This window comes from Rana temporaria, chromosome 1 (genome assembly GCF_905171775.1).
Source record: "Rana temporaria chromosome 1, aRanTem1.1, whole genome shotgun sequence".
In the NCBI taxonomy this organism is placed as follows: Eukaryota; Metazoa; Chordata; class Amphibia; order Anura; family Ranidae; genus Rana; species Rana temporaria.
Window position 1 is genome coordinate 93,018,302 of NC_053489.1, and position 26,142 is coordinate 93,044,443.

Here is a 26,142-nt window from a genome sequence, read left to right on the forward strand (position 1 = left end):
GTTTTAGCTACTGTTGAGTACCCAACTAAGAAAGCCTTGCTGTGTAGGAGCTGACTCGCCAGAGCTATTGAAGTTGTTTGACGTTTTCCTTTATCTGACTGCACAGGCAAGTCTAAAAGTTCCCAGCATTTCTTTGAGTATGTTGTTCTATATAACATCAGAGAGCTTCTGCTAACCATCTTCACTGCTGTATTCACTTTGCAAGAGAATATTGTGAGTTTACTTGAAAGCGGACCTTCAGTAATTTTTTTCAACTTTCCATCTATTAAATCTTCTTCCCTTGTTGTTTTAAACTTTGGGTAGTAAAACATATGTTTTTCTGTGAGTACTGTAAATACCTTATACAGCCCACTTCCTGCTTCTTGTCTGGAAAACAGCCTAGGCTTATGACATCATGCACAGCTCTCTCTCAAGAGTTTCCCCAGGAAGGGAGATGAGTCATAGGAGGGCCAATAAGAGCTGCAGAGCTGGAGGTGTGCCTCTGTGTGTGTTTGAAAATCCAGGAGGGGAACAGGCAGCAGCTTCAGCTACTCACCGTTAAAATGATTGCAGCCAGACATAGTGGAGGGAGATATCTGAACAAAACCTGGCAAGTACAGAATCACAGTATATATAAAATAATATGCCAAGTGGTTGGAGGGAAGCTTTAGAATAGTAAAGATGTTTTTATTACAAATGATGTGAGCAAACTGCAGTTCCTCTTTAACCACTTCCTTACTGGGCACATATACCCCTTCCTGACCAGGTGAAATTTCAGCTTGTGGCACTGCGTTACTTTAACTGACAATTGCGCGGTCGTGCGACGTGGCTCCCAAACAAAATTGACTTTTTTCCCCACAAATAGAGCTTTCTTTTGGTGGTATTTTATCGCCTCTGCGGTTTTTATTTTTTGCGCTATAAACAAAAATAGAGCGACAATTTTGAAAAAAAAACAATATTTTTTACTTGTTGCTATAATAAATAGCCCAATTTTTTTTAAAACACATTTTTTTTCTCAGTCTAGGGCTAGGCGATACGTATTCTTCTACATATTTTTGGGGTAAAAAAATGTAAAAAAATCGAAAGAAGCGTCTGGTTTGCGCAATAGTTATTGCGCTTACAAAATAGGGGACAGAATTATTATTATTTTTTATTATTTTTTTTTACTACTAATGGCGGCGATCAGCATTTTTTTCGTGACTGCAACATTATGGCGGACACATCGGACACATTTTTGGCGCCATTCACATTTATACAGCGATCAGTGCTATAAATATGCACTAATTACTGTATAAATGTGACTGGCATTGAAGGGGTTAACACTAGGGGGTGAAGAAGGGGTTAAATGTGTACCCTAAATTGTGTTCTAACTGTAGGTGGAGGGGGGGTGACTGGGGGAGGTGACCGATCTATGTCCCTATGTACAAGAGACACAGATCGGTCTCCTCTCTCCCCTGACAGGACATGGATCTCTGTGTTTACACACAGAGCTCCACGTCTTGTCCCTGTAGCCGCCGATCGCGAGTCCCTGGTGGACATCACGGCCGCCAGGCACTCGCATCGGCATCTCAGCGATGCGGCGAGCACGCGCCGCCGTTGGACGCGCGCCGTTGGATAGATTCAAGACTACTAGCTAAGGAAATGGGCTCTACATATACAGGTGCATCTCATAAAATTAGAATTGCATCAAAAAATTACTTTGAGTAATTAAATTACAAAAAAAAACAGTGGAACTCATATATTTTATATAGACCTGTTACACATAGAGTGATATATTTCAAGCATTTCTTTTTTTTAATGATTTTGGCTTCCAGCTAGTAAAAACACAAAATTCAGCATCTCCGAAAATTAGATTATTACATAAGACCGATAAAAAAAGGATGTAATACAGGTGTGGGCTACTCCTTCATTACTTCTTTCTAAATTAAGCAGATAAAAGGTCTGGAGTTGATTCTAAGTGTGGTATTTGCATTTGGAATCTATTGCTGTGAGCCTACATCATGCATACAAAGGAGCTGTCCAGGCAAGTGGAAAAGGCCATTGTAAGGCTTCAAAAGCTAAACAAATCCATCAGAGAGAGAGCAGCAACATTAGGAGTGGCCAAATCAACAGTTTGATGCATTCTGAGGAAAGAAGAACACAATGGTGAGCTCAGCAACATAAAAAGGCCTGAAAGTCTATGGAATACAAGAGTGGTGAATGATCACAGGATCCTCTCTAAGGTAAAGAAAAACCCATTCGCAACATCCAGACAAGTGAAGAACACTCTCCAGGACAATGTATCATTGTCAAAGTGTACAATCAAGAGAAGAGCAAATACAGAAGGTTCCCCACAAGGTGCAAACCATTCATAAGCATGAAGAATGGAAAAGCCAGATTAGGCTTTGCCAAAAAAAAAAGAAAAAGCCAGACCAGTTCTGGAAAAGCATTCTTTGGACAAATGAAACCAAGATTAATCTGTACCAGAATGACAGGAGGAAAAAATGTGGAGAACAGCTTGGAACAGCTCCTGATCCAAAGCACACAACGTCATCTGTAAAACTTGGTGGAGGCAGTGTGATGGCATGGGCATGCAGGTGACAGAAGCAGCCGGATGAATTCTGCAGTGTTTAGAGATATACTGTCGACCCAGATTCAGCCAAATGCAGCAAAGTTGATTGGACGGCGCTTCACAGTACAGATGGACAATGATCCAAAACACACTGCAAAAGCAACCCAGGAGCTTTTAAAGGAAAATAAGTGGAATGTTCTGCAATGGCTGATTTAATCACCTGATCTCAACCCAATTGAGCATGCATTTCACTTGCTGAAGGCAAACCTAAAGGCAGAAAGACCCACAAACAAAGAACTGAAGACAGCTGGAGTTAGAGTCTGGCAAAGAATCAGAAAGGAGGAAACACAGTTTTGGGTAATGTCCATGGGTTCCAGACTTCAGGCAGTCATTGTCAGTAAAGGATTCCCAGCAAAATAGTAAAAAATTTACATTTTATTTATGATTATATTAATTTGTCCAATTACCTTTGAGCCCCTGAAAATGGGGGGGGGGGGGGGAGAGACTGTGATTAAAAATGGTGTAGTTCCTATAATGTGTACTTGATATTTATGTTCAACCACTTGAATTAAAGGTGAAAGTCTGCGCTTCGAATTAATTTGGATTGTTTGATTTTAATTTTATTCTGGTGGCAGACAGAACCAAAAGTATGAAAACGTTCCCGTTTCCAAATATATGTGGACCTAACTGTATCTTCCAGCATTGATGTCTCCTTTCCAGATGTGCAAGCTGCCCATTTCATACTCACTAATGCACCTCCATCTCCCACAGTTGCCAAAAAGATAGTAAACTTTTGATTTGTCTGACTACGGAACAGTTTTCCACTTTGTAACAGACCATGAGCTTTGGCCCAAAGAAGACAGTGGCGTTTCTGGATCATGATCCGGTAGGGCTTCTTCTTTGCATAATAGAGCTTTAACTTGCATTTTTGTATGGTGCGGTGAACAGAGCGATTTTAGGAAGTATTCATGATCCCATGCAGTGATAGCCATCAGAGAATCATGCTGTTTTAAGTGCAGTTCTGTCTGAGGGCCCGAAGATCAGGGACATCTAATATTGTGTTTTAATCTTGTCCCTTACACACAGAGATTTCTCCAGATTCTCAGAATCTTTTGATATTATGTACTGTAGATGATGATATATTTAAAGTCTTTTCAATTTTACCTTGAGGAACATTAATTTGATACAGTTTGACAATTTTTAGTCTCAGATTTTTACAGATTGGAACCTCTGCCCATCTTTACTTCCAAGACACTATGACTCTCTAAGATGCCCTTTTATGCCCAATCATGTTACTGACCTGTTGCCAATTAACCAAATTAATTGGAAAATGTTCTTTCAGCGCTTTCTTGGTAGTACCACTTATTCTGTCAGATTTTTGTTGTCCTGTCTCAACTTTTTTGAGATGTGTTTCCAAAATGTTTCTTAAAATGGTACATTTTCTCAGTTTAAACATTTTATGTGTTTTCTATTGTGAATAAAATATGGGTTTATGAGATTTTAAAATCATTGCATTCTGTTTTTATGTAGATTTTACACAGCGCCCCAGCTTTTTTGGAATTGGGGTTGTAGAACTCACTGCACAATCATAAATAAAGTATATGCAGTATGATTATGTGTGCGACTTGCAGCCCATTGTTAAACTGCCTGTAAGTGACAAAGTGCTAAACTATTTTCTTATACTCACCTCCTGATTACATTCCTGTGACATTTGATTTAACAGCGAGGAAAAGCAAATTTTGTTTTGTAGCAGGACACGACCAAGAACTCCAAGGTATGTTGACATAACAACTGGATACCTCTGTAAGGCAAAAATATTGGAAGAATGTAAGAGTCAAGTAAAGCAAATAACGCAAAATAGAATCTGTCATACCAAATATCATTGTGCATATGTACTATACAGTGCCTTGAAAAAATGTATAGCCCTTGAAATTTTCCACATTTTGTCATTTCACAACCAAAAATTTTAAATGTATTTTATTGAGATTTTATGTGACAGACCAACACAAAGTGGCACATAATTGTGAAGTGGAAGGAAAATTATAAAATGGGTTTCAATTTTTTTTTACAAATAAATATCTGAAAAGTGTGACATGCATTTGTATTCAGCCCCCCTTGTAGAACCATCTTTCACTGCAATTACAGCTGCAAGTATTTTGGGGATGTCTCTACCAGCTTTCCATATCTAGAGAGTGAAATTGTTGCCCATTCTTCCTTGCAAAATAGCTCAAGCTCTGTCAGATTGGATGGAGAGCGTCTGAACAGCAATTTCCAAGTCTTGCCAGATTTTCAATTGGATTTAGGTCTGGACTTTGGGCCATTCTAATACATGATTATGTTTTGATCTAAACCACTCCATTGTAGCTCTGGCTGTATGTTTAGGGTCATTGTCCCGCTGGAAGGTGAACCTCTGCCTCAGTCTCAAGGAGGAGAGGAGGGGAAGGGGGTTTAGGAGGAGAGGAGGGGGGGGGAGGAGAGGAGGGGGAGGGAGGGGAGGGGGGTAGGGAGAGGAGGGGGGGGGGGGAGAGGAGGGGGGGGAGGGGAGGGGGGGGGGGGGGAGGGCGGAGAGGGAAGAGAAGAGGAGAGGGAGGAAGGGGGGAGAAAGGGGGAGAAGAGGAGGGGGAGGAAGGGGGGAGAAGAGGAGGGAGAAGGGCAAACAAAAGGTAGATGGTATGGCTGACAATGGAGAGAGGAGGGGGGGAGGAGAGGAGGAGGAAGGGGGAGGAGAGGAGGGAGAAGGGTAAACAAAAGGTAGACGGTATGGCTGACAATGGATCGGCTCTATGAATATGTCAACTGTTCATAGCATCAGGTCCCTAGCTCCCCATATTTCATGAATTTCTTTTTAGGGCAGTTACAGCCAAGATAAGTACGTTTGTACAAATGCAACACCCGATTGACAAGGGAGCGCCACTGTAGTATTGTAGGGAAAGCAGGCAATTTCCAATTAAGAAGATTAGATTTCCTAGCATAATACAACGCATAGAACAAAAACAAACATTTATGTTGGGTAGTGTTCAATGTGCCACAAATACCCCGTGGAAGAACTAACAAGTCCATAGGTACCACCACCCCAATAAGTTCAGACACCACCTCACTCCAGAATGACTGCAGAGTGGGGCAGGACAAAACCATGTGTAGAAATGTACTAAGCTCCATTCTGCATTTGGGACAAGTGGGGTCCAGCAGAGGACAGATCGGAGACAGACACTGAGGGGAATAGTACACTTTATGCAGAAATTTGAGTTGTATCCATCTATCCCTGGCAGAAACCATAAGAGAAAGATATTGATGTATACCTTCCTCCCATGTGGGCAAGCTTTAGTCACAAATATTCACTAACAGGACGTTAACAGAATGCCAGTGATATCAGAAAATAAATAAGCCATCAACACAGACATAAAATAATTAAGAAATTACCTCTCCCTCAAGAATACCCCTAAACACTGGGGGTAAAAGGGCATGAAACATCTGTGGGCCAACGTCGGGGTAAACCATTAGGATATTCTCAAGCACCTAAAAAAAAAAAAAAAAAAGACCCATGCAATTAACCAAATGTATTTATTTTATTGATTTATTACATGTATGTATACAATGCCAACAATTTATGCTTTACATATTGTGCATCCTTACCAATCCATGATATCAAGGAGCTTATAGCCTAAGGTCCCTATTCCATATGTATATATAAACATACTAATTTAGACAGGAGTCAATTAACCTACCAGCATGTATGGAGTGTTGGAAAAAACCCAAACAAGAAAACTCCATGCATGCACAGTCTTGGTTGAGGTTCATACAAATGACCCTAATTCTGCAAAGTGCCATGAAAGTGCTAACTGTGTGAAAATTTGATTATTTGTATACATATCTCTGTGTGGTTGACATAGGCTGGATTTACACCCATGCAGTTTTAGTGCTTTTTGCAGATTTGCACTACAGTCTATGTAACATGGTTTCCCATGGAACACATTCTGTACTGCAAATCTGCAAAATGTAAAAAGCACTGAAAATGCATAAGTGTGAATCCAGCCATAGGGAACTTCCACATTTGACTTATTTTCAAGAATGATCAAGAAATCCATTTATTCAATTCTCTGTTATGTCTCCAAATCCCCTCATGCACCACGTTTGACCAAATCTGTCTCCTGCCTGTACTGCTTTTCTGTATCCTTGCCGATTCCGTGCTTTTCCATAGCTGTTCCCGGTCCCTCTGGATTCTCATCTATTCCTTGCCTCTCTCAATCCTTGCCTGTCCCCTGCCTTTCTCCATCTTTGAATGATTCCTGCCTCTCCTGATCTGTGCCTGTCCTATGCCTTTCTGCATCCCTGCCTGCCCCTCCATGATCTTGTCTGTTTCCTACCTCTATCAATTACTAACTGTCCCCTGCCTCCCTCAATCCTTATTCATCCCATGCCTCTCTTGATCCTTGCCTGTCCCCTGCCATCTCGATCATTGTCGGTCATACTTTGCAGCATGTAACTTGCTTCAGAAGCACCAGAGAACTTGGCTTAGTAGTAAAACGTGTGTAAGTGTGATGAAAAGAGGAGTGAGAATATTGAAACGAAACAAACAACAACTCAATGAAAATGATCATATAAATAATATAAAATGACTAAAGGATAAAACAAATGCAAACATGAATACCTATTTTAAATTTCCTTTCCTAAGTGCCAGTATGATGACAACGTAATTTTAGTTATATTTCAATCATTCTATTCTTTAACCACTTAACCCCCGGACCATATTGCTGGTCAAAGACCAGGCCACTTTTTGCGATTCGGCACTGCGTCGCTTTAACTGACAATTTCGCGGTCGTGCGACGTGGCTCCCAAACAAAATTGGCGTTCTTTTTTTCCCACAAATAGAGCTTTCTTTTGGTGGTATTTGATCACCTCTGCGGTTTTTAGTTTTTGCGCCTTTAAACAAAAATAGAGTGACAAATTTGAAAAAATATGAATATTTTTTACTATTTGCTATAATAAATATCCCCCAAAAATATATAAAAAAACAATTTTTTTTCCTCAGTTTAGGCCGATACGTATTCGTCTACATTTTTCGTAAAAATAAAAATCTCAATAAGCGTTTATTGATTGGTTTGCGCAAAGGTTATAGCGTTTACAAAATAGGGGACATTTTCCTTAATATTTTTACTAGTAATGGCGGCGATCAGCGATTTTTATCGGTACTGCGACATTATGGCGGACACTTCGAACACTTTTGACACATTTTTGGGACCATTGGCATTTTTATAGCGATCAGTGCTATAAAAATGCATTGATTACTATAAAAATGCCACTGGCAGTGAAGGGTTTAACACTAGGGGGCAAGGAAGGGGTTAATCATGTTCCCTGGGTGTGTTCTAACTGAAGGAGGGGGTGGACTGACATGGGGAAATGACAAATCGCTGTTTATACATTGTATGAACAGACGATAGGTCATTTCCCCCTCTGACAGGACCGGGAGCTGTGTGTTTACACACACAGCTCCCAGTTCTCCCTCTAACGAGCGATCGCAGGTGCCCAGTGGTGATCGCGACCGCCGGACACGAGCGTCGGCGGCGAGCGCGGCAGAGCCGCCCTGCCGTCCTATAACTGCGGCGGCTGGTCGGCAAGCAGTTAAGAATCTCCACATACACCACACTGGGGTACAGATTAAAGTCTACCTAGACATTTTGAGTTAAAATGAGACTCCAATTCCATTTGCTTAATGCCACCATATTTCTTTCTCCATAACCAGATTCTGCCCGCACTATAGCCCAAAGACGGCTACAGCCCCGGCTTACTGTGCTGGGAGGGCACCCAGACGTCCACCCGTGATCACGTGGACAGCGTGCTCTGTGATGGTTGAGTCCTTCAAATATCAGTGTCCCGATTACCAGTGCAGTCCCAACAGTGCTGCCTGTCAGTGACCCTCAGTGCTGCCTAACAAAGCCCACCAGTGGCGCCTCATCAGCGAATATCAGTGAAGGAAAAAATTACCTGTTTGCAAAATTTTATAGCAAACTTTGGGAAAAAAAAACATAATTTTCTGTCTCTTTTCGTTTATTAAAAAATAAAAACCCCAGTGGTGATTAATTACCACCAAAAATAAGCTCCATTTGTGTGAAAAGAATTATAACATTTTCATATGGGTACAGTGTAGACAGTCACCAGCTCTCTGCTCAGGGAGCTCTGAGAATTGAGCGATCAGCGATGTTTGATCGCTTGGTTCTCAGTGTTAGAGCCGGCGGGGGACAGATGCTGCATCCACCCAGGTAGGTATGATTCAGGAAAAATGCCAAACTCCATAGTTGTATTTTAACCACTAGACCTGGACCATTATGCAGGTTAAGGACCTTGCCCATTTTTGCGATTCGGCACTGCGTTGCTTTAACTGACAAGTGTGCGGTCGTGCAACGTGGCTCCCAAACAAAATTGGCGTCCTATTTTTCCCACAAATAGAGCTTTCTTTTGTTGGTATTTGATCATCTCTGCGGTTTTTATTTTTTGCACTATAAACAAAAATAGAGTGACAATTTTGAAAAAAATTCAATATTTTTTACTTTTTGCTATAATAAATATCCCCAAAAAATCTGTATAAAAAAAATGTGCTCAGTTTAGGCCGATACGTATTCTTCTACCTATTTTTGGTAAAAAAAATACGCAATAAGCGTTTATCGATTGGTTTGCGCAAAATTTATAGCGTTTACAAAACGGTTTTATGGCATTTTTATTAATATATATATTTTTTTTTACTACTAATGGCCGCGATCAGCTTTTTTTTTCGTGTTTGCGACATAATGGCGGACACATTGGAAAATTTTGACACATTTTTGGGACCATTGTCATTTTCACAGAGAAAAGTGCTATAAAAATGCACTGATTACTGTGAAAATGACAATTGCAGTTTAGGAGTTAACCACTAGGGGGCGCTTAATGGGCTAAGTGTGACCTCATATGTGTTTCTAACTGTAGGGGGACGAGGCTGGACGTGTGACGTCAGTGATCGTCTTTCCCTATATCAGGTAACAGACGATCACTGACATTGCCACAATCAAGAACGAGGAAGGTGTGTTTACACACACCTCTCCCCGTTCTTCAGCTCCTGAGACCGATCGCGGGACACCGGCGGTGACTGGATCCCGCAGAGTGGTCACGGAGCTTCGGACCGGGTCGCGAGCGCTAAAGAGGACGTACAGGTACATGCTTGTGCCCAGCCGTGCCATTCTGCCTAAGTATATCAGCGTGAAGGGGTCCTTAAGTGGTTAATGACAGCTGTAAAATAAATATACAAGCAGATGGACAATGATATATTCATGGTTTTAAAGAAGCTCTGAAGTGAAATTGCTCTGAAGTGAACAAAAGCAAAGTAACATTTGGGAAGCGGCTGCTCCTGTACACAAAGTGAATTAGTATAATTATTTTACTGTGATTTGAACAGGTCCCTACACTTACAGCACAAGTGCAGAGATTAAAAAGTGCAGCATTTGAGTGGGCATTCTGCTGGACAGACTTGTAATGGGTCACATTCCTATAGCAGAGACTAAGATACTTAAAACGTGCCAACAAAAAGGAATGTGTACATTCAAAACACATAAGCAAGTTGGCGCAACAGCAGCCCAAGATTTAAAAAGCAGGCATGGATATACATTTCTCAAAAAAATGAAAGGAACACTTTTGAATCAGAACTCCTGGGATATTGATCTGGTCAGTTAAGTAGCAGAGGGGGAGGGGTGTATACAGAGCAGGTTGTTAATCAGTTTCAGCTGCTTTGCTATTAATTGAAATTAACAACAGGTGCACTAGATGGGCAACAATGAGACAACTTCCAAAACAAGATTGTTTTTTCAGGTGGAGGTGTCTGACATTTTTTTTCCCCTACTCATCTTTTCTGACTGTTTTTCACAAATTTTGCATTTGGCTAGGGTATGTTTCACTATCGGTAGCACAAGGCGATACTTGGACCCTATAAAGGTTGCACAGGCGGTCCCACTCCTACAGGATGGCACATCAATACGTGTCATTGACAGAAGGTTTGCAGTTTCTCCCAGCACAGTCTCAAGAGCATGAAGGAGATTCCAGGAGACAGGCAGTTACTCTAGGAGAGCTGCACAGAGCCGTAGAAGGTCCTTAACCCATCAGCAGGACCAGTATCTGCTCCTTTGTGCAAGGAGGAACAGGATGAGCACTGCCAGAGCCCTACAAAATGACCTCCAGCAGGCCACTGGTGTGAATGTCTCTGACCAAACAATCAGAAACAGACTTCATGGGGGTGGCCTGTTGGCCCATCGTCCTCTAGTGTGCTCTGTGCTCACTGCCGAACACAGAGGAGCTCAATTGGCATTTTTCATTGAACACCAGAAATGGCAGGTCCGCCATTGGTGCCCCATGCTTTTCACAGATGTGAGCAGGTTCAACCTGAGCATATGTGACAGACGTTAAAGGGTCTGGAGAAGCCGCAGAGAACTTTATGCTGCATGTAAATTTGTTCAGCATGACCGGTTTGGTGGTGGGTCAGTGATGGTCTGGAGAGGCATATCCATGGAGGGACGCACAGACCTCTACAGGCTACACAAATGACACCCTGACTGCCATTAGGTATTGGGATGAAATCTTCGGACCCATTGTCAGACCCTACGCTGGTGCAATGGGTCCTGGGTTCCTCCTGGTGCACAACAATGCCTGGCCTCGTGTGGCGAGAGCATGCAGCCAGTTCCTGGAGGATGAAGAAATTGATACAATAATGGCCCCCATTCTTACCTGACCTAAATCCAAAAAAACACCTCTGAGACATTATGTTTCGGTCCATCCACTGCCGCCAGGTTGCACCTCAGTCTGTTTAGGAGCTCAGTGATGCTCTGGATCAGATCTGGGAGGAAATACCCCAGGAGACCATCCGTCGTCTCAATAGGAGCATGCCCTGATGTTGTCAGGCATGCATACAAGCACTTGAGGACCATTTTGAGTTGTTGCAATGAAATTTCAGCAAAATGGACTAGCTTGCTGCATAATTTTTTCACTTAGGTTTTCAGGGTGTCTTTGAATTCAGCCCTCTGTAGGTGGATATTTTTCATTTCCATCAAATGATGTGCCATCCTTTAATTCCTAACACATTAAACAGCATAGGCGTGGGCACAGGGTGTGCCCAGGCACACCCTAATCACCCCATGTGCATTAGTGTTATCGTTCTGTGTAGCAGCAGGAACATGGGAAAGATCTCTCTCTTACCGGCTGTGTCATAAGAGAGATGTTTATGCTCTTCCCTTTCGCTGTGCCGGCAGGGAGAACAATGTGTCGGGGTCATATATATGTAGACACATACACATACATGTGTGTTTGAGCTTAAGGGTGCACATCCTAATGCCATAGGCTGCGCACACCTATGTTACCCAGTCCATATCAGTATAGATATCCAGCATGAGATTTTTGCCCGTTGAGATCTGATATGTTTTCAAAGTGTTCCTTTAATTTTTTTGAGCAGTGTATATTCTGTGTATAATATATATATATATATATATATATATATATATATATATATATATATATATATATATATACACACATATTCTTTTTTTTTTTTTTACTGAAAAAAATGTAAGGGTCTCTTTAATATTACAGTTTGTTTTTATGAAGCAACTACAGCGCTGCTTATTTAGGACTTTCATCTATTTTTCTTCACTCAGTCGCTTCAAAAGCATATAGCAGACCAAACGCGGGGAAAAAAATGCAGGACTGCGATAAGTCACCAGCTTGTAAAAATGTACTTTCAAATTCTGTTGCTAAAGCTTCATACAGTGGCCACTAACAAAATATTCATCAGAAAATAGCACTTTAATTTTTCTGACCAGTGAGTAGCGTAAAACATCAGAGGAATAATAAATAAATACAACAACCTTCAGCACCTGTCGATAAACCTTCAACAGCCTTTTGGCTAATGCTCAGAATAATATGCTCACAAACAAGAAAGTTTAACTTCTGGAACTGAGAAAATCATTCATATATGATAGATTTAAATAAAAATTCAATTTGAGTGTATCCAACAGCTTATGCAGTTAACAAATTGAGTTTATTCATGTTTGAAAACAATAACAATAAAATCATTTACTTTGTCACAAACAGACAAGAAAAAAGTCAGAAGGTGTTAACCTTCAAGTTGTAAGTGAAAAGAGGAAAGCACATAAAAAAATATAAAATTATAGATAATTTAAAAAAGATTAAAAAAATATGTTTTTTTCAGAATTGATTACTGACTCGATAACTGCAAGGCCCTGAAGTAGCGTAACAACCGCCACCCATACAATTTCCACCACCACACTTCACGGTTGGAATAAAGTTATTTTCATGAAATTCTGTTGGAAAGCGGATCTTTCCCTAATTACCCCACCTTAACATAATCATAATTATTTTTAGTTTTAATTTTGGATATTTTTTTTTTTTGCTGTGTGTGCCAGAAGTATAAGTAACCTCATTAGAAGGTCCTCCTTGCCTCTTGTTCTCATGACAACTAAAACATGCTGGATTTCCTCATATTTTCTGTTTCAGTAACAATGGTCACCAATACAAATAGTGGGGTGAATATTAAACACCTAATAAACACCAAAAAAAAAATGTATTATATATATATATATATATATATATAATCTCCAAATCAAGTGTGGTGAACAGCCCTATAGGCTTTTTTAATTGCATATCAATCAGGCCAACACCACAGGCCATATATAGATGAAAGTCCAAAGGGATTGCTGCACATAAAATGTTTTATTTGAAGTATCAATACAAGACAAACATGTCAAAAATATCATATGTATTCCAAATAACAGTTTCAGGCTCTCATTGCAGCGCCCTTCTTCAGACAGTAGCACATCTAAAGGTTACTGCAAGTATACACATTTAAATTACTATTTATCCACGTCTGGAATCAATTATTCGATCCAATAATAGTCAAACATTCACATGTTGAATTCATCGTTCAAAACAAGGAAGTTGGTAACCTTGATAGGCCTATCTTCCCACACATTATCAGAAGCATCCAAGAATAATCCTATTTATAAAAAAAGACAATAATTACAAAGATTATAAGCATTACATACACTGCCACCAATAGGGTTTTTGTGGGAATCTTAAATATATACAAAATATACAATTTACCAAAATTGGAGACATCTAAAGTTAAATAAAAAGATATAAATCCAATTCCGAGTTTAAATACCTTAAGGTGTTTCCAGCAAATGGATCCAGTGCACCTCACGTTTCGTGAGCTAAAGCTCATGATGACCACCTCTCCTATTTCTCTGTATTCCATCAAGAATCATAAATTTGAGTTAAAACACTTGCTGGACACACTGCACCATAAGGGGTTAAACTTGGAATTTAAATGTTGTATATTTTGTATATATTTATGATTAAAAAAATATATATATAATTTTATGCTCACCGTAAAATCTCTTTCTCTGAGTTCATGGATGGACACAGCCTTAATCTTGACATAGTGGGAAATAGCCTATCTTTAGGAGTGACTAGGCAGAAAGTGTTAACAACTTTAAAGTTGAACCGCCCCGCCCATGGTGCGGTCCCACTGACTATATCCTCTCAGCCTGCATTAAGCAGTTCAGTTCGTACCAAGCAGTACAAACTTTAAAAAAAAGAGAGGGGTGGGTGCTGTGTCCATCCATGAACTCAGAGAAAGAGATTTTACGTTGAGCATAAAATCCTATTTTCTCTTTCGTTGATGGATGAACACAGCCTAAATCTTGACAAAGTGGGACGTCCCAAAGCAGTGTCAAAATGAGGGGTGGGAAGCATAAAATTAAACTTCACCCCAAAACAAAACAGAGCTCCTCAACTGAGTTGTAACTCTAAACAGCCGCCTGCAAAACTTTGTGGCCGAAGAAGCATTCGAAGATGTACTCACATCAACCTGTAAAGTTTAGTGAAAGTGTGACTGGGCGACCAGGTCGCTGCCTTACACACCTGGGAAACAGACACTAGATGTCAGAAAGCCCAAGAGGCACCATTGCCCTAGTCGAATGCATCGTGATAGGGAGGCGCCTGACCCTTTATGGCGTAAGCCTGATCAGGATCTGTCGGGTTCACCTCAAAATGGTGGCCGAAGAGACCGCTGGGCCCTTCTTGGGACCAGCCACCGAAACAAACAGTGAGTCTGAACTCCGGAACGGAGCAGTAACAGACAAGTATATTCTCGCAGCTCGGTCAATGTCCAAGGGATGCCACGTCGTCTCCTTAGGATTCGACGGATGAGGACACAAGTATGGCAGTACAATGTCTTCCTTGAGATGGAAGGTCGAAATGACCTTAGGAAGAAAAAAGGCTGCAGGTGCAGCACCACTTTATCCTTGTGGAAGATCAAATAGGGAGCCTTTCATGACAAGGCTGCCAGCTCAGAACCCGTCTTAACTGACATAACAGCCCCCAAAAGGACCACTTTCTGAGAAAGTGTCAACAAGGGAACTTCCCTAATGTTCTCAAGCGGTGATTCTGAGGCACCTAGAGGTCATGGCGTTAAAGCCATTGACTGTAAAGCAGGATGACCTATGGGACCTTGCGACAGCAGGTCCTCTTGTAGCGGTAGACACCAAGGTGCTTCTGCTATTCAAATCCCCACGGAGGTAGTGGAGGACGGACCAGAGGGACCACATGCCGAACCCCCTGTAACAAATGTTCTCACTAGAGAGTGAGTCGCCAGGGGTCGCTGAAAGAAAACAGCCAGGGCAGATATCTGCCCCTTAATCGTGCTTAAAGAAAGCATTTTGGTCCACCCCGTGCTGTAAGAACAGCAGCACTCTGGACACTATACAAGTCTGTGGATTCCACTTAATTTCCTCGCAAAGAGCTAAGTAAGCTCTCCAAGTGCGATAATAAATCCCCCTAGAGGATAACTTCCTAGCCTTCCTCATGGTAGGAATCACAGAATCCGACAGGCCCCGGTCTCTTAGTAACTGTAAAGCAAGGTGCAGTATGGGACCTTGTGACAGCAGGTCCTCTCTCAGCGGTAGATGCCAAGGGACGTCTGCTACTAGCCGCACTAGATTGGCGTACCAAGGACGCCAAGGCCAATCCGGAGCAATTAGGATCATAGGAATCCCCTCTGCCTCCATTCTGCAAAGCAGAAGAGGCAGGAGCTTTAGAGGAGGGAAGGCATAGATTAGCCGGTACTGACTCTACGGCGCCACTAACGCATCTGTCGCATCCGCCCATGGGTCTCTTGACCTGGCCACAAACCTCAATAGCTTCCGATTGAGTCGAGATGCCAGGAGATCTACGTCTGGCGTGCCCCATCTTGGGCAAAGGAGCTGAAACACCTCCGGGTGCAGAGACCATTCTCCTTGGTCCAGCATCTGGCGACACAGGTAGTCTGCCTGCCAGTTTTCCACACCCGGAATGTATATGGCCGACAGTGGCGGTATGCTCCTTTCTGCCCACCTTAGGATGTGAGCGACTTTTGACGCTGCAGCCGAGCTACTTGCTCCTACTTGATGGTTGACATATACCACCGCCGTGGTGTTGTCCGACTGGATCCTGACTGAACGCCCTCGTAGCCTCTGAGACCATGTGGAGAGGCACAGCCTGATCGCCCCAAGTTCCATGACATTGATCGGTAAATGGGAATCCTCTGGAGACCAGCGACCTGGGTCACCTGAACCCCCCAGACTCCACCCCCCCCCCCAACCGGTAAGGCTGGCGTCCGTCGTGATGACTATCCAGTGAAAGGGTAGGAACGACTTCCCGGACAGAAGTGCCGGTGAGGTCAGCCACCACACAAGGGAAGCCCTAACCAAGTGGCTCTCCCTGATTTGATAATCCAGGGATGATGGGCGATTGTCCCATATGGACAGAATTTCCTTCTGTAGCACCCGTGTGAGATTGCGCCTATGGTACCGCCTCGAAGGAGGCAACCATGAGGCCCGGAGTGACGACCCTTCCGGGATGTCAACTACCGCGCCGCAGCCCGAAGGGTCTGCAACTTTCCCACAGGGAAGAAAACCTTTGCCTCTGAGGAGTCCAGAATCAATCCCAGATATACTAGGCGTTGAGTCTGAGCCATTACTGACTTCTGAATATTCAGTAGCCACCCAAAGTGTCTGAGGGTCTGACATGTTACAGACACGCTCACCTCTAATTCTGAGGCAGCCCTCAGAAGCAGGTCGTTCAAGTAGCCCAGGTAGCGATGCCATGTTGTCTTAGTAGGGCGAAAATTGGGGCAAGCACCTAGGTGAACACCCTTGGTGCCGATGCCCGGCCAAAGGGGGAGCCACAATTGATAGTGGTCTTCCCCGACTGCAAAGCGCAGAAGTCTCTGATGCTTTGGCATATGGGGACCTGTAAATAGGCATCCCTGATGTCCAAGGATGCCAGAAAATCACCCGGCTGGAGGGCAGTGACAACAGAGCAAACCGATTCCATTCGGAATCTTGTACCTTCACGAAGCAATTGAGGGCCCTAAGGTCCAATATTGGGCGAACGCCCTCCTTCTTTGGTACTATGAACAGATTGGAGTAAAACCCCTGAAACCGATCCTGTACTGGGAGAGGAATAACCACCCCGCGTTTCAGCAGGTCTTGAACTGCCCCAAATAGGGCTTCCCGACGAGTCGGTTGTAGTTGGCGGTTGGAGGGAAAAAAATCTGTTTGGTGGGCAAGATAGAAGTTCTATCTTGTACCCTGAAGACACTACTTTGCAAACCCACCGGTCGGGGACCTGATACGTCCCCCCACCCGAGAGATAGGTGGGGGCAAACTTTCATGCGGACGTAGCTTTGTCTGCAGGTTTGTTGAGTTTGCGAAACCAGGGACATCTCAGTCCCTGAGCAGGTGCTTTTTCGGCCTGTGGTCTTTTAACCGCCGTACTGGGCGGACGAAAAAACTGCTTGTGTGCGGTAAAGAAGGGCCCTTGCCTACGGCGTGGCTCCTTCTCCTTTTTGGACTGTGGGAGCAGTGTGCTCTTACCTCCTGTAGCATCTTTAATTATGTCATCCAGGGAAGTTCCAAAAAGTCTGTCGCCCTTAAAGGGCAAGTCCATCAGGGCTTTCTTGGAAGATTGGTTGGCGGACCAAATCTTAACCAAAGTAGACAGCGTAACGCCACCGCCTGACCTGAAGCTCTGGCCAGCAGAGGAATAGTGTCCAAGGCTGATACACAAATGAATTTTAGGCCTTGTACTAGTAGGTCAGCTAGGGCTACCTCGTTCGAGGAAGCCTGACGCTTGTAACCCATTGAGCAGCATTTTTACCTATTCCGCGAGTGTCTGAGACACCAGGGCCCCAACTATGGTTGGGCATACCGTCAAACACACTACCGTGTACAGGTTGCGGGTGATCGCCTCAGCCTTCTCGTCCGCAGGGTCTTTGAAGGCGGGAGCCCTCTCCACTGGTATGGTGGAGCTTGTTTAATCTGGACACAGGAGGGTCCACTATCGGGGGCGAGGTCCATCCTTTCAAGAAACTCTCTTCAAGAGGGTTCTTGGTCCCCACTCTTCAGATACCTCAGAGCCAGGGTCATGAGCGCTAGCTGGACACGGCTCCGCATCTGAGTTGTCCCCAGCAGATGGCGGGGGCGCTTTCTAGCCCCAATTCTCCCACGCGCTGCTTCCACCTTGGCTACGAAGGCATCTAGGATTGCCGCATAGCGTCCACCGATAAATCGTGTGGCGGGGGCATCAATTGCCAGCTCAGGTGTCTCGAGGGAAAAAGCATCTGCTTCTGACGCCATGCTGTCCACACACCTGACACAGGGACCCCCAAACAAGTAACCCACCACTCCTGGCTGCAGCAGAGACGAGGGGTTTCCCCCCAGAGGACTCACCACCCAGGAACCATAGGAGATGGTTTAGATAGCAGAGCTGCTGCCTGCAGAGTGTGTCTGTCGATCTGTGTTCTCCAAAGCTGGGATCAAAGGCTGTTTGTGGGGCTGCGATTTTTGTCAATCTTTCAGACTGCTCAGTCAGCAGCGTGTATCTGTTCATCTGCCGTTTTTAAATGGTCTGATCCATGGTACAATGGCCACTGATCTGACACTAGAGGCCAACAGGGCAGAAAACCACGGTGCAGCAGAGTAATGCAACAGTCAGTACACCTCAGCAGAATTCGCCAGAAAAATGCGGCTACAAGAAGATGGCCGCCAGTGAGAAAAGAAATACAGCATGGACACCAACATGGGCGCGGACATCATGGAGCAGGACACACAGAAAAGCAGAATCTCTTATGCAGCTTTATACATTGTGTAAGTAAAAAATACAGCATGGACACACCAAACATGGCCGCCGACAGCATAGAGCAAGACACACTGGAAAGCAGAATCTCTTATGTGGCTTTATACATTGTGCAAGAAAAGAAATACAGCATGGGCACACCAAACATGGCCACTCAGGATGGAGCAAGACACACAGGAAAGCAGAATCTCTTATGCAGCTTTATACATTGTGCAAGTAAAGAAATACAGCAGCGCCCAGAAGCGATTCAGTTCGCATGCGCCGCGCTTTATAAGTTTTTCATTCATTCATTCAGCATGGATACACCAAACATGGCCGCTGACAGCATGGAGCAGGATACACAGGTAAACATAATCTCTTATGCAGCTTTATACACTGATTTAGTGACTTATGGTTTCCCAAGTGAAGCTCCCCAGAGGAACCCCTGCCCAGCAGCTAGCTCAGAGAGCCTAAGGAGGAGGAGGGGGGAGGGAGGGGAGAAGGGGGATAAGGCCCTTTACTCACCTCTCCAAGGGTGCCCAGCTCTGTCTTCTTGCTAAAGCAAGGTAGTAGCTACTTACCCTTCCTGTGGGTTTATGCTGGAAGCATCCTGGACAGCACATCTACCGTATGGTAACGGAGGTGGCTGTCGGCCAGGCTACTGCGACTCGGCCCTGTAGACAGGTCCCAAGCAAGCCCTGGAGCGTATAGTTCACCGGCCACCTGTAGAGCAACGGGCATGTCGTGGACGACCCAGCGCGTAGCTATGGTCGGCACACGCTCGATGGCCGAAACTGGGAAGAATACAAGGATCTGGGATCCAGCCTGTCGCCCAGTCGGCAGTTGATCGAAGATCGCAGGAAAAACTTAAATAAATAAATAAATAATCCAAAAAATGAATCCAAACTAAAAGCCTCCAAGCCTTGGGCCTGAAGGGCGCCATGTCTTCTCCTAGACTAGGCAGAAAAAAACTGAATTGCTTGGTGCAGGCTGAGAGGATATAGTCAGTGGGACCGCACCCTGGGCGGGGCAGTTCAACTTTGAAGTTGCTAACACTTTCTACCTAATCACTCCTAAAGATAGGCTATCTCCCACTATGTCAAGATTAAGGCTCCATCCATGAACGAAAGAGAAAAACCCTCTTTGTTTCAGTGTCTGAAATCCTTATAATCTTTGAATTTTTTGTCTTTTTTAATAATAGGATTATTCTTGGATGCACCTGATAATGTGTGGGGCGATAAACCTATCACATTTAACAACTTTCTTTTATTTTATATCATGATTCATCAACATGCGAATGTTTGACTATTAAATGATTGAATAATTAATTCCGGATGTTGATAAATACTAATTAAATGTGTATACTTGCAGTAACCTTTAGACCCCTTTCACACTGGGGCGTTTTTCAGGCACTTTAGCGTTGAAAAAAGCGCATGTAAAATGCCTGAAAGAAGCTGCATCTGCAATTCCAATGTGAAAGCCCGAGTGCTTTCACACTGAGGCGCTGCGCTGGCAGGGCGTCAAAAAAAGTTCTGCAAGCAGCTTCTTTGTAGTGTTTTAGTAGAGTTGAATACTCCGCTCCTAAAACGTCCCTTCCCATTGAGGTGCTTTTTTAACGCTAAAGCGCCTGAAAAACACCCCATTGTGAAAGGGGTATTAGCAGAGCATTACCAGCGTTTTTCGGGCACTGGCAGTGTAAAAGAGCTCTGAAAGCACTCAGGCTTTTACATTGGCATTGCAGATGAGGCTTCTTTCAGGCGCTTTACAGGCACTTTTTTTTTTTTTTTTTTTTTAACGCCAAGCACCTAAAAAACGCCATAGTGTGAAAGGGGTCTAAGATGTGTTCCTGTCTGAAGAAGGGCGCTACCATGAGAGCCAGAAACTGTTATTTGGAATACCTCTGATATTTTTGACATGATTGTCTTATATTGAGAATTCAAATAAACATTTTATGTGCAGCAATCCCTTTGGACTTTCATATATATATATATATATATATATATATATATATATATATATATATATATATATATATATACACACACACACACTTTGGGCCAGATTCAGATAGGAGATACGACGGCGTATCTCCTGATACGCCATCGTATCTCGAAGGCCGGCCGGCCGGTCGTATCTATGCGACTGATTCATAAAATCAGTTACGCATAGATATGCCTAAGATCCGACAGGTGTAAGTGACTTACACCGTCGGATCTTAGGCTGCAATTCCAGGCCGGCCGCTAGGTGGCGCTTCCATATCTTTTACGCGTCGAATATGCAAATGAGCATTTACGTCGATTCAGAAACGAACGACCTCCCGGCGCATTTTTTTTACGTCGTTTGCGTTCGACTTTTTCCGGCGGAAAGTTACCCCTGCTATGTTAAGTATGGCCGTCGTTCCCGCGCCGAGTTTTGAATTTTTTACGTCGTTTGCGTAAGTCGTTCGCGAATACAGCCGGATGTAATTTACGTTAACGTCGAAACCAATGACGTCCTTGCGACGTCTTTTGGAGCAATGCACGCTGGGAAAATTTGCGGACGACGCATGCGCTGTTGGATTGGCGTGGGGACGCGCCTGATTTAAATAGTACACTCCCCCTAGCCGCAGAATTTGAATTCCGGGGGATTTACGATACGCCGGCGCAAGTTTTGAGGTAAGTGCTTTCTGAATTAAGCACTCGCCTCAAAAACTTGCGCGGCGGCGGATCGTAAATCAGATCCGCTAACCTATCTGAATCCGGCCCTGTATATTTAAATAAGCTGGTCTTACCTGTCAAAAGATTTGCATTTCAGACATTCCAGTTCTGAGATGAATACAGGATTGCCACACAACACAACCCTGATTGTTTAGCTTCAGCACACACTGCTCCCCCCCCCCCTATTTAAACCCAGATCGGTTGCCAAAATATGTCTACAGTTCTAGCTCTAACAGCAAAAAAGGATTCTAATTTGTTAAGGCAGCAAGATATTTTCTTATTACCACATGATATATCAGCTGTGTTCAAGTGGGATTCAGCTGTACTGTTAGCTATGAGTTTCATGCCAAGTTGTAACGGTGTACTAGCTACACACAAACATGCTGAATGGAACTATAATCTTCTACCAGGCTTATGATGACACTATCCTCATACACAACATCACAGTATTCCACCATACTTCCTGCCAAAATCACGAGAAAGTGGCAGCAGCAAATGCTTTACATTCCGATACTACCATCAATGCCATTGCATCCCACAGCAAAACATGGGAAGATAGCTATGGACAACCTGGACAAGCTCCTAGACTTTCAGAATTTCCACTATCACAAGTGAAAGCCTGCAGCAGCATTTTCTCCAGGGTTATAGCGTTTTTGGCTCTTCTTTTAATTCTTTACTTATTGATCCCAGTACAGAGTTCCAGCCTCAAACATTATTTTTTAAAAGTCAGCAGCTACAAACACTGTAGCTGCTGACTTTTAATAAGGACACTTACCTGTCCAGGGAGCCCACGATGTTGCCCCAACCCCCCCCCCCGAGGCTGATCCATCGGATTGGGTGCATGCGCCTTCATTCTAGCTAAGGGAAACTAGCAGTGGAGCCTTGCAGCTTCACTCGCGTTTTCCTGCAGAGCTTTGTGAATGGCCAGCTTGTTTTCTGGGGGACACACAGGGGGGTCCTGCCACGCAAGAGGACATGACGTCCTGCGCCAAGGCCCGGCTGGAACGGAAGTACACTTAGTACTTCAGAATAGGTGAGTTTGAAAAAAAAAAATTGCCAACAACTAGTGGTGGAGAGGTCATCTATGCTTTAGGACAAAGTTCTAAAAGTGGGGGGATCTCCGCTTTAAGACTGTATTGGTTCCCTTTATATAGTGTTTGTGGTGTTCATTCTCTTCCTGTTTTTTTTTCTTTTCTCCCTCTTTAAAGCAAGTTAAGAGTAGGAGACAGAGCAACAGATAATTAAAGTGATAGGAAACACACACCGTTTCATTTATATTGTCCCTTCTATTTCTGTATGTGGATGATGCCACTGTATTTTTTTTACTAAAAAAAAAAAGAATCCAAGTATCTTCTTTCCTAATCGATATACAGCTGTCACATGATCCAGATCTTTTACAGACTGTCTCCAGCCTGAAGCAGGAGGAGCTTCTAGTCCTCTGCAACTGGTCACATGTTCAAAATTAAAAAAATATACCTTTGGTATACATGGTACAAATTAATTATTAATATCAGTAAACGGTTTTAAAATGTCATACAAATATATATTTGAAATCAAATCTATTATTTTTGACAAGAAATCTGGTGTGGGTGGATTTCTGCCAGTCATAGGCTGTGTCACACCCCTCCAGTCTATGTCTTAATAAAGAGGCGGTGAAGCCTCCATCAATCAGGATGTAATATCCCACCCCCATTGTGTTTAGCTGGTTAGTGGAAATGGAGGAAGTGGGAGGGAGTGGGCTGTCACTACCACTGTGTATATGCCCACATGTTTGACTCTATAGTCACATGGGCTGCTCTCACATGTGGAATGGAAGAAATACTCAGGGTATAAAATACAGTGAAAACTAAGCATGTGCACTAGCTGCCAAAAATGCTCTGCAAAACCCACAACTGCAGTGGGGACATGAACAGAAGGGATTAACCAAGTTTTTGTTACAGATACAGATAACAAATCACATAGTGACTGAGTATTAAAAAGCATGTAATACACCAATTATTGATAGTTTTTAATGATATGGGTTTAATGACACTTTCGGAGTAGTGGACATATAACACTATCTATTCAGTTACACTAGACAATAAAAGGGAACAGGGTGAGTGGAAAGATATATAACTTCCTCTGAAATACTCTTGATATTTACACAAGTACCGTATATACTCGAGTATATGCCGACCCGAATATATGCACCTACTTTTACCACAAAAAAATGGGAACATTTATCGACTCGAGTATAAGCCTAGGGTGAGAATGCAGCAGCTACTGTAAGTGGAAAAGAGGGTCAACAATGCCCATTTGCAGCTTCACTTTTCCCACTTGCATGCCTCAGCCTCACTGTGTCCATCTCATTGTGCCTCCTATCAGTGTCCATCAGTGCCTCCTATGAGTGTCCATCAGTGCCTCCTATCAGTGACCATCAGTGCCTCCTATGAGTGACCATCAGTGCCTCCTATGAGTGACCATCAGTGCCTCCTATCAGTGACCACTGATCTCACTGCTCCCCCTTCTCCCCCTCCCCTCTATTGTGTGCTACTCACACCGGCAATCATTGACGTTCTATTTCACATCCGTCCGGGATGAGAGAGGACACACAGCTGATCTCACTGCTCCCCCTTTTTCCCTTCCCCACTCCTGTGTGCTCCGCGAGAAATGTGAGCTCGTTAGCTTCACACTTGACTGACCGCGGAGCACACAGGAGAGGGGAGGGGGAGAAGTGAGATCAGCTGTGTGTCTTCTCTCATTCCGGACGGATGGGGAAATAGAACGTCAATGATTGCCGGTGTAAGTCAGTGTTCAGCCTGACGAGGAGGCGGCACTTGGTTACACTGCACGGCCACCGATAACACTGAATGTATCACAGCGCCGGGGGATTAGGCTGCAGACACAGACTCGAGTATAAGCCGAGAAGGAGATTTTCAGCACAAAGAAATGTGCTGAAAAACTCAGCTTATACTCAAGTATATATGGTAAGTGTGAATTGTAACATCAGGAATCTTCCGATTCCTGATGTGGTTTGCAACAGCTAGGTGCTGCCGCCGACCCCATTTACTAGAATGACAGGTCGCCATGCGTCCAGCAGTGATCACTGCAGGTAATAGCTGTGGCTGCCGGCAACCCTTCATTACAATAAACAGGACCGGTGGCCACTGAGAGCTGCATCAGGAACTGTCGCTACAAGTCGCACCGGTCAAGTACCTGCTTTTAATGTTTGCCTATTGGTTAGCCTTTTTTAAATTATACACAGGAGCACATGGTACATGGGCAAGTTTAAACTTCCTAATTGTTTAAGAAAAGCAATAAAATGATCTAATAGTGAAGATGAAATTTGTTACATTTTATTTGTACCAGTGCAATTAAACTATTTTGTTTTCACCCAAGCCTCCTGTGCTTCCTTATTCTGGAATATATACTATAGAGCGGAACAGAGGAGGGACATGTGACTAGCATCACATTTTAAAAAGAACAATTACTGTTTGAGAAAAAGACAAGTAACAAGTGATGCAAACAAAAACAATGAATATTATCAATCCCTTTCAATTTACATTTAGCAAGCAACCGTTTGGATTCTTATAATCTTCTATTTCAAAGCCCACAAAACATCTGTGTTTTCCCACTCCAGGCTGTATCTACGATAGCAGTTTCTTAAGTAAAGTAGATGATTTGCAAACTGTACTGCTAAGAACAGATGTTCTTCCCCCAGAAATGCTGCCATGCCGCCTTGGACTGAACGCACATAGTGCAATATGGGTAAACCGAAGTGTATTAAAAAAAAAACAAAAAAAAAAAAACACAATTTGTTTTCTGCCAGGCAAAAAATAAAAATGAATAAATTACACATCCTAAACATTAAAGGACTTATTCATGGAAAGTGTTATAACAAGAAGATTTCTTGCAACCCACTGCAGCCAATCAGAATCCTAATTTCCTTTTAAATCTGCACATGAAAAAAAGGACAGGTGGCTGCTAACTACTATTCATACATACCAGTAATCCATTATATGCACTAAACTGATGAGTGGTGAACACACAGCAAATAATAGAAGGGTAGTAGACATCAATGATGTTTTTTTCTGGCATAAGCAGCTCCTGTGTGCTACAATGTGAACAGAAGCAATGAATTTCACCACAAGCTAGGTGTATGGTGCTTTGAGCTGACTTGTTAAATGGCTCCTATTTTCCTTCTTTCATATATCTTTAGAACCTGGATGTTTCACATAAAATACCCAATGCTGTAAACAGTGTCCCCGTTTGAATGGCCCTGGATGTGAGCTTAGCCTATATTTCTTAAGTACAGAGATCTATTACATGTTACTATTAGCCCACTAAGGATAGAGCATGTATTTATCACAGCAGGAAGTCAGGTATATGGCAATGCAGACTTCAGATGACCTTATATCAAAGCCAAGAGTCATCCCCAGGCAAACTGAATACATACAAATACGAGTGCAAATAGAAATCTTGTATAGCTAAGCCTACACAAATTTAGCGACTTTCTGAAGAATACTGAGAGCTGCTAATATATATAAAAAGAAGACACCCAGAGTTTTTTTGCAGTCTTTTTCTTATTGGGGAGATATTCCCTCACATCCTTTACAACAGGAAGTAAAAGGAGATATCTTCAAAGTAAGGGAACATTTTCTCTAAATTGTCACTGGAACAAAGGGCATCTTTGAAGACCTCCCATCAACCACTGTAACTACTCAAAATGTCAGGTTATTCTTCATTTTAAGT

At 43.2% G+C, this 26,142-nt stretch overlaps 1 protein-coding gene across 2 annotated transcripts in view; it reads right to left on the minus strand.

The window, feature by feature from the left end:
• The window catches only part of IPO11 (importin 11), a 652,108-nt gene that overhangs the window by 219,137 nt on the left and 406,829 nt on the right, over positions 1-26,142 (minus strand). For both annotated transcript variants that reach the window (XM_040340423.1, XM_040340415.1), the window contains 2 exons: positions 5,951-6,046; positions 4,218-4,331 (listed from right to left, as the gene is read on the minus strand). In XM_040340423.1, the coding sequence (XP_040196357.1) occupies positions 4,218-4,331; positions 5,951-6,046 (210 nt within the window). The remainder of the gene's footprint in view (positions 1-4,217; positions 4,332-5,950; positions 6,047-26,142) is intronic.